Source organism: Loxodonta africana, chromosome 4 (genome assembly GCF_030014295.1).
Source record: "Loxodonta africana isolate mLoxAfr1 chromosome 4, mLoxAfr1.hap2, whole genome shotgun sequence".
Classification (NCBI taxonomy): Eukaryota; Metazoa; Chordata; class Mammalia; order Proboscidea; family Elephantidae; genus Loxodonta; species Loxodonta africana.
Window position 1 is genome coordinate 87,846,595 of NC_087345.1, and position 9,611 is coordinate 87,856,205.

Below are 9,611 nucleotides of genomic sequence, written 5' to 3' on the forward strand. Positions count from 1 at the left end.
GATCATTCTAAAAACACAGCATCTTTTTTAGTGGTGGAGGCCCTGGGGTATTGGTCAAGGAGAGTCCTCGACTCCTCTCAATTGTCCGAGAAATAATGGAAGGTGGACTAGGGGAAAGAAAGGAGAGGTTGGGCTTTAAAGAGCGAGACCCCCAAGGCTGAGCAGAGTTCACTGCGCAGTGAACCCGCTGGCCGCCCACGCACCCCGCGGCCCCCACCAGCGCCCTATTGTCCGCTGTCGGAGCCTGGGGTCGTGACCCAGCCGAAGAGGACACCGCGCCTGGAGCTGACGCGGCGGCGTTGAGCCCAAAGAAGCCCAGCCGCCGGCGGCCTCTTGCGCCTCGCCTTTGCCCCTCCGGCCCCACTTTGCGATCCCCGAGACCCCGACCGCTCTGAGAAAGGGAGCTGAGACCCTCCAGATAAAGGCAGTCTTATTGTGTCCCATTCTCTTGCGCGTAGTTTACCGGGAAGCCAGAGGCGGGGGAAAGGGGAAGTAGGATTGGGCCCTTTGGCAATGCCTTGTTCACATTCTGTTTTAGGGTTTCTCCTCCAGGAAATTCAAATGTACTCCCCTCTCTCAAACACTGATGCTGGAAAGAGAGAGAGTCAGAAGGGAGGAGAGAGATGAGCTTCTTTCGGCTTGATGCGTACCCCATCACAGGCCGGCAAAGCAGACCCTAGAGAACCCTACCTATTAGGGAATCTGGGGATTGTTGTTGGGGACTGGACATTTAAAATAATGCTTTGCCTTTTATTAGACTCTGTAACCCTGTTCCCCTCATACATACTCTGAGACCCCCTAGACAGGTTGGACCCATTCCTGTTCCCTCTTCCTCCTGATTTAATAGCTGAGCCTGGCCAGGGTCAGGAAGCAGAAAGATGGAGCTGCAGAAGCCCTTATCCCTGCTTGCATGGATTTGGGCTTAGTCGGATACACTCCTGTGTTGGAAGAACCTACAGAACTGACACCAGAGAGAAGAAAAGAGAAACCCTGAAGCATAGAGGGAGAGCCAGATCTTAGAAGGGACTTCTGGCCCTGGAGGCCAGATGAGAAAACCTCAGGATTGGCTTTATCTTCTCTCTGCCCCCCAAATCCAAAAGGGACCCCAGATCCTTGAGCTGCACAGGCTTTGAAGGTGGCTGAGGGACCCCTTCAGGTCTCTGGTTCAAACAGCACACCCCATCATTTTTAATCCTCAGGAAGCAGCTAAAACTCGGACATCCGGAGCGAGTCAAGCATTGCCAGAAAAAAATTGAAATGGGAATTGCCATTCGGGGTGCAGAAAAAGTAGGCCAAGGGGGAGTGGTCAGTTCTATCAGAAAGACTGGTCAGAGGCAAAGACTTTTTTTTTCTGCCAAATCCCCCAAATGTTTATTTTGGGCCCCTGCCCATCCAGATAAATCAAGCTAACAGATTAGGAAGTTCATAAAATTGTATTCTTAGGTAATGACATCCAGGGAGGTAATAAATATTCTCTCTGCTCTGGTGGCCACTGGGGTGGGGGATCCTCCCTCTCTTTTTCCCAGCCTGGAGAGGTCTCTTGGAAGGGGAGCCTTTAAGTTAGAATTAACTCTCCAAAGGTGGGGTGCCTGGAAGAAGCTGTGGGAAACCCCAAGAAGTAGCTTTGTGAGGGGAAAGCCATGCACCTCCAGGGCTGGGCAAAAAGCAGAGAGAAGGGTAGCGGGCTCCTCCCAGCACGGGCTCCTCCCGGTTATAGCACCCTCGATCTCAAGAGCTCCTTTCAGAGCCAGTCCCCCATAATCCCAGGAAAAGGATCCAAACCGTGCCTAGCAGATGGCACCCTGGCCCCAAGCTCCTGCAAACCCCTTGTCTTACCTTCCCTATGATCCCCCACGCTAAATACACACACACATCTAACAGCAGGCAGATGTCCCTGGAATCCATTCTGCCAACTCCACACACGGAAAAGGCAAACGCACAGCTCTCCGAGAAAAGTTTGTAGGAACTTCATACAAACAGCAGCGAGAGGGCCTCAGAAAAACAAAGTTCCCCAGATCTCTTCCCCCAGTCACACCTTCCGGGCTCCCTCTCTCTCCTTTCATGAGTCAGGTTTCTTCACTACCCAGGTACACGGACTTCATTTTCCTCAAGTTCCAAGCAGAACCCCGCTGTTCGCAATTATATTTCTCACCTTCCCTCCCTGAGCCCCCCAGAGACAAGATAAAAATTGAGTGGCAAACAGCAATAGAGTTTAAACTTTTATGCCTCCTCACCCCCAGAGCAGATGGAGTGCTAACTACTTACACGTCAAGGGGATTTTTGACCTGCAGGGATCTCCTGGTGCTTGGAAAGAAGGACCTTGGAATATTGGTCGCCGATTCACCCTGTCTTCTTTTTATTTAGCCATTGGAGAGAGAGAGAGATACAATGCACTAGCAGGCATTCACTGCCCCTTGCCTCTCCCATTACTCTAGACAAGAAACCCCCAGCTCTACAAAAGCAGTGGCATCCTATCTGGAAACTAGGGGCTGGCTTGGGAGGGTTGGGGATGGGGGTGGGGGAGAGGTCAGAGGCGCTGCCGAATATAAAGGCGATGGGAGAGAAAATGCTGTGTCCTCCCCGTGAACCTGGGTTGCATCCTCCCCCCAGCCTTTCCCCACTGCTCAACCCAACTTCAATAAAAACCCCAGTCCTCCGCTTCCCGGCGAGGCTGTAGCAGCATCAGGCGGAGCAGGGGGGACAAGGAGGCCAGAGCTAGGGGCCCCCTACACCCACCCCTCCCCTGGCAGATCACTCCTATTCTGGGTGGTCAGGTCCAAGGCAAAGGAGAGCTTTGGAGATAAAGGAGAGAATGGAACTTACTGGAGAGAAGGCCAGAGTCCAAGATATTTAAAACTTAAATGTAAGGGGTTTTAGTTTTGTTTCATTTGTCAAAACTTCATAGATTTCTGATATTTCCCCTTTTTAGATGAAGAGGGAAAGGAGACATAGAGAATGACTGTGTTGTGAGAGAGAGAAGAAGACCAAGAAATAGAGACTCATAAAGAAGGGGAAATAAAATGTCTCCGTGCTTTTATGCTGCTTTTTCTGAGCTAAAGAGTGTCCCTTCAGCAAGTTCAGGCAAAAACTGAAGAAATAAAGTGAAATGATTTCCCCTTCTTTGCTCTTGTCTCTTCCACTTTGAGGGAAAAGGGAGATAAACTCCCCAAAGCCAAAGGAACAAACTTAGGAAAGGACTATCGATCCTAGCTTCCTTTTTTTTTTTTTTCTCCTTTCCATTTCAGCTTCCTTACAGACTTGAAAAGACATCCCCATTCACCCCTCAGACCTTCCCTTCCTTTCCTCAAACATAGCTGGATAGCCCCACCTCCCCTTTCCTGCCCCAAAGTCAATTGCCTCAAAATGATAGGGGCTACAATCAGCTTTGGCCCCTAATTCACTTGATTACATGAAATAACTCCAGATAATTGTTGGCCCTGCTTCCTCGCACTGTAGGCAGCATGTTTTGCTGTCTCCAGGGCACCATTGAGGGAGAAGAAAGTAGACCTAGAGGACCAAGCAAATTCCCCTAACACACACACACACACACACACACACACACACTCTCTCTCTCTCTCTCTCTCCACTCCAAGTATCAGCCAGCAAGTGGTTTCAAGAGGAAACAAACACAAAGCACACTAAAGAGATTTTCACAACTTGGTCTTGCTCTTTGTTGCCTTAGCTTCCAGAATTTGGGGATGAGCAAAGGGGTATTCCTGGCTCCCCTACACATCTCAGATCTCCTCTCCCTCTCTCTTCTATTTCTGATATTCCTCTATCCTGAAATTTGATAAATTGCCTGAAAGGAAGTTCACTGGACTTCCCTCCCTTTTCCCCACAAGCAAAATTTTGGGCAGGCCTTCCTTCGGGCCTGGTCTTCAGGACCAGAATGATTTGGGAGTATTTGGCTTGAATTAATTATTTAGGTACTCCAGGTCAGTTTTTTTTAGCCCCAAGGAAACAATATATATATATATTTTTACAGCCAAAGGGCCTTGTTCAGGCTATCTGCAAACCCCGTTGGGACCTGTGAGGTCAGGGGACGAAGGGATAGTCCCAGGCTCTCTTCTAGTTTCTTCTCAACACCTGGCAGATTACGATAAAAGTTAGGGGTGAAAATAAAAGTGCTACATTATCTCCCAGCACCAGGCTTTGAGGCCTTCCCATGCAAGGGGGCCTCCCAGGCCTCTGGCCTCCACTTCACCCTTCTCTCCAAGTCTAAACAAACAGAGAAGCCATCCTGACAGGTCACTTTGCTGCCTCAGAATCACCAGCTCAAAACCTTTTTCTTCTTTTAAGGAGAACTTGCATGTTGAGGGGCCATCTCCCTTCATTCTTCACCCCCAAAGACCCCCCAAAAGGTGAAAGCTTTTCTCCCTCCCACTCTCTAAACTTGCCTTCTTGTCTGGAAATTAGGCAGGCCTGCTCAGCAGAAGGAAGGGAGATGGAAGGGGAGGGAAATAGACAAAAAGAAGGGATTGTGCCTAACTACAGAAAATATGACACCCCCTCACCCCAGCTTTACTATAAGTACCCCAGGAGGGTCTTTGCAGACCCAGAAGGAAGAGGACAGGAGAAATCAGTCCTAATCTTCCATGTCCCTCTTCTGAGGGTCCCCTACGCTAACCCCCTTGCTGGTTCTTCTAAAGACATTGGCAAACCGGAGTTGCGAGCTAAGATTTGTGTGTTTGCTTGGAGTAAACTTAGGCAACTAGAGAGAAGGTGGGATGTTAAGCCAGGCCAGAAGGAGGAGGGGGATAAAAAGAAACCATCAGACATTGACGTAAAACTAATTCACATCCACTGGTTTATTATTGATCACGGGGCATTTCACATTGACACTAAAATTCTTTATTGCAAGTTTTACAATAATCAAGTAAATTCAGTCCAAAAACACAATAACCACGATGGTGGGGGGGGGGGCAGGGGAACTCTACCTATAGACTGCCTCTCTGAACTGAAAGTTCATTTTGATTTTCTTTTGGCTCCTCAAACTGAACAGCTCTGAGAGGCTCTCCAGATGCATTTAGCTTTGTCTGTTGTCTTTCCCCCCTCTCCTCCCACCCCCCCCCAACAATGATACAAAAGAACTTCATAGCTTTGTTCTCCTTAAAATGACTTCCCCCTCACTAACCTCCTCTGGTGCATTTTCAATGCAAAAGGCCTAAGGAAAGAGGGGGAAAGGAGGAGGAGGAGGAGAAGAAGAAGGATGAGAATTGGCTTAAAAATCTCTCTCTTTCCTTTTTTCTTTTCCTCTCTTCCCCTGAAATTCACCCAAACCAGACCATCGCACCTTGCAATATATAATTTTTGCAGTTTTTCTTAAAAAATAAATAACCCCCCAAACGGCCTTGAAAAAAAAAAAAAACCAGTAAGTACCATGCTAAGACAACATCACATGCTTAAAAGGGCCCTTAACAGTGGAAGGGAGAGAAGGGCAGGGGGCTTGTTTGTTTATCTGTTTGGAATTGACAAGGGACAAGGTGGGAGGAAGAGAGAAAAGAACCAAAATATATATATATATATTAAATTCTATAAATAAGAGTCAATTTGTGTGCGAGGGAAGGGTTGGGGCGCGGGGTGGGGGCAGGGGGTGTGAGTTATGTTTTATAACCTGGTAATGTCCTCTGCCCGGTGCTGCTCCGGCGGCGTGGCGCTCTGGGAGTGGTCTTCAGAAGTGCCCGCGGTGGCTGCCGAGAGGGTGCTGGGCGCAGCGCCGGCCGGGGGCGCTGACCTGACTTTGGTGTTGGGGAGTCGGTGGTCCTTCTTCCATTTCATGCGACGGTTTTGGAACCAGATTTTGATCTGCCTCTCAGAGAGGCACAGCGAGTGGGCGATCTCGATCCTTCTCCTCCGGGTCAGGTAGCGGTTGTAATGAAACTCTTTCTCTAATTCCAGGACTTGCTGGCGAGTGTAGGCTGTCCTCGAACGCTTGGGTTCCCCTCCGTTATAATTGGGGTTCACTGGGGAGGAGGGGGAGGGGAAAAGCAAATAGTGGGGTTCAGAGGCAGCAGCCCCCCGTCCTCAGCTCTGAGGAGCAGGAGGAGGGGGTGGTGGAAATAAAGTCATCAAGCTAAATGGGTTATAAAGAAGTTGAAGGAAGCTAGAGACTTTGTAGTGTAATAAGAGGGGAATCCTCATTGTAACGACACTGAATTATTTATGCGCCCTTAGAAAGCGAGCATAGTTTTCACACATACATAACAGATCGTAGCACATGGCTTGGACTGCCCAGAGTAGCTAAGCCATAAAATTTATGGGGGATGTAATTACCCATTCTCGCTCGTAAATCCAGTTCAATTGTGCTAACCCAGAGTCGCTCCTGGATAAAGAGGGGGAAGGAGAGAAAGGAGGACAGGGGCCAGAGGGGGCCGGGAAGGGTGGGGAGCGCTGGGGAACAGGAAAGGGAGGGGGAGAGCAAAAAGCAAAGTTGCCTACCCGTGCTAACGTGGATTTTTTTCATCCATGGGTAGACTATGGGTTGCTTGCTGGCGGCGCTGGAGGGATGGTCGGGGGCTGGCTGGCTGCAGGCTGGCGGGGCTGGGGACGGGGAGGCGGAGGCGCCTGAGAGAGGCGCCGGCTCGCAGAGCGGCTGCGATTTCTCGGGGTGGTGGTGGCCCGCTTGGGCCGGCCCGTGGCCTCGCGAATTGCCTGGCCCCTGGAGACTGGTGCAGCTATACTGGCGCTCAGGGTAGCTAGGGCGCGGAGGCGGTGGTGGGTACAGCTCCTGGTGGTGATGCTGGAATCCCGATTCCCTGGTCCGGCCGTAATATTCCGGACTGTGTTCAGGGATGTAGCTATTTTGCGAATATTCTTCGCATGGAGGAAATTTCGGATCGATGTAGTTAGAGTCCATCAAATACGAGCTCATGATCATTAATTTCTGGAGTGGAAAATAATTTTTCTCGCTTTGTCGTTTTTCTGCTCCATAAAGCCCTCCTACTAGCTAGCGACCCTGTAAAGTTACTTTCACCATGTGACTCCGCCGGCCAATCACACGGAGCAACCCAGTCCCCGGATAAGGAACCGAATCGCTTTATTCAAAATGTATCCAATTTTTTTGTGTGTGTGGTGGTGGTGGTGTTGGGTGGGGGGTGATGTGGGGTTAGCTGGCAGGGGCTGGGGTGTCCCCAGTACACACCTTGCCAGACTGACAACCCTTCCCTGCAGACGGGGTGGGAAGTCCCCAGATCCCCTTCAAAGCCTAGGCACTGGGAGGCTGTCGGGAGGCCGTGATTCAGCCCCCGCCCAGGGTCTCCCTTCGGGGCTCCAGTGGGCCCCGTGGGCCTCGGCTTCTGAGCTTTTCCAGAGGTCTCCATTCATGGCGATCTTGTCTCAGTCTGTGTAGGTCACCGGGCAGCGCCCCTCTTTTGCAGGAAGAGGAAGTTGTGTGAGGACTGGAGTGGAGGTTGGATGGGGAGGGGCCCAGGCTGAGCCAAGAGGCTGGAGAGCCTGGGGTGCCACCCATCCAAGGATACCAGAGTCCAGCCCTCCTCTCCCATACACACTCACCCAACCCTCTGGCCTTGGGGATGGTGAGGCAGGGTCCCAGCTGGACCGAACAGGTAGAGGCAGCCGATGCAAATGATTCTGACGTCATGTCTGGAGGTCTGGGGCTTGAGCCCCCGCTGAAGAGAGACAGGAAGTGGTTGGCAAAAGCAGAGCTCAGAAGCCTTGCCCTCCCGTATTACCCACTGACCCTCCCTGCCCCAGCCCAGAGCAGAGGATCTCTTCTGACCTGGCTCAGGTCTCCTCTCTCCAATCCCACCCTCCTGCTGCTTTCTGACAACTACCTCCAAGGCTGGCTCCTTAGGAGCTGAGAGGAGGAGAGTTCCCTGCCAGGAGTCAGTGCCCTTTGATAGTGTCCAGCCAAGGCCCTGAGAGCTCTTCTCTTTCCATCCCTACAGAGTGCAGATCTGGCTAGGAGGGAGGCCTGAGTGTGCAGAGGCTGCTTCCAGCCAGGAAGTGTATCCATGTAACACGTGTGTTTACATGTAAACAGGCATCCCCAAGGGCCAGCTCCAGGCTGCCTTCCAAAAGCTGAGGGGTGAGCTGAGCAAGATGGGGAGGACAGCAGGACTTGTGGGTGTCCAGTTCATTCTCACCCCCCCCCCACATCCACAGGAATACCTGATTGGGGGTGGGGGTGGCAGGGTGGTGGGGGTGGCAGGGCGGTAGAGGTGGGTGGGGGCAAAGGAAGGGCTGCTCCCCAAACTCTCTCTGGCTAGGGGTGGCCAGTCACGCCGCCAATTCCAATTAACTGGTCGTCCATAACTCAGAGTTGGGGGGGGAGAGGAGGGGAAAGCCCAGGGAGGGAGCCGAGTCCCCTTGTTGTACTTGATAACAATTATAGTTTAAAATCATAGCTTGCCGGGGCTCAGCTATATTTTACTTGATAACAATAAAAGTGACACATAAAGTTAACTGTTTATGTTTTATTTATTAGACTAAATCTGCCAGCGGTGGTAGGAGCGCTTGCCTCGTCGCTACAGCTTTTATAGGGCTGTAAAACGTCATAAATCAGTCTCGCGGAATCGCCGGCACTCTTTGTGTCGGCGGCGGCGCAGGACTGGCGGCCGCTGGCTGCCTGCTCCCTCCTTTCCACGAAAAGTCGTAATGTGATTTTTTTCCCCTCTGATTTTATTATTATGATCGCAGCCGTGATTAGTCAATCTACCTTTAATTCGCCGCCCTACGCTGCCTCCTCCCAGCCTAGCCTGGTTGACACTTGAATAAGTACCTTTTAAAACAGCATAACAACTATTTGAGGGTTTAATTAGAACATCTGCAATTAAGGGAATGAGGAGGGGAAAGGGAAAAAATAATAATAAAGCCCTTGTGAGCGGAAAAGACTGAAGGCGAGAGACTCCCAGCCCTTCTCTCACCAGCTTTGGCATGTGGGAAAGGGTCCTCACTTCCAAATTAGGGTTCGCCCTGTGGACTGAATGGGAGGGAAGCTGGAAGCTGGGCCACAGGCAACGCCGAAAGGGGTCGATTCTTCGCGTGGGCCCCTCGCCACCTTCCCGCCTCCTAAGCTTCAGACCCCCACCACCACTGCAGGCTCACCGGCGGGTGCTCAGTTTGGGAGGAGTCGGTGCTTGGGGGGTCACTGGATACCCTCTTCCCGAGAGGACAGCGCCCCGCCCCCACTGCCACAGGCTGGGTGAGGGAAGTGGAGTTCACTGGAGACCTCTTTTAGGGGAGACTCGTAAATTTCCCAAGTTAGTTGAGACCCCCGTCCGCTCCTGTCAGGCCCCTCTGCGTGTGAGGACCGGCTGGGTTTTGGATGGAAGAGGAAATTGAGACTGTGAGTGAATAGGGGGAGGCTGCTGGTTTGGTAGTGGGCTGGAGTTGTGTGAGGATTGTTTCTGTTTGTTTTATATTTTTTAGTAAATGTTGGTCGGAGGGTGGGTTAATTATAGCTTTCTGGAAGAGGGCAAAGGAAAACCAATGCTGAGTCCTGAACTGAACTACATAGAAAGTCTGATTAGCAGCTCCATGGAGAGGGCCGAAACTCCAGTAGAGCTCAGGTAGGGTAGGGGGAGGGTTGAGGAAGGGGGAGAAGCCTCCCCACCCCACCCCACCCTCAATCTCCCTTCTGGGGCCTGCAC

The 9,611-nt window shown here is 51.4% G+C and overlaps 1 protein-coding gene across 1 annotated transcript; it reads right to left on the bottom strand.

Moving 5' to 3' along the window:
• Positions 1-4,025: 4,025 nt before the first annotated feature.
• Positions 4,026-8,102, bottom strand: HOXC4 (homeobox C4). The gene is made up of 2 exons (XM_064284123.1): positions 6,439-8,102; positions 4,026-5,963 (listed from the first exon to the last, which is right to left on the bottom strand). The coding sequence occupies exons 1-2, from the start codon at positions 6,875-6,877 to the stop codon at positions 5,608-5,610; spliced, it is 795 nt and encodes a 264-aa protein (XP_064140193.1). The 5' UTR covers positions 6,878-8,102; the 3' UTR covers positions 4,026-5,607.
• Positions 8,103-9,611: the final 1,509 nt, after the last annotated feature.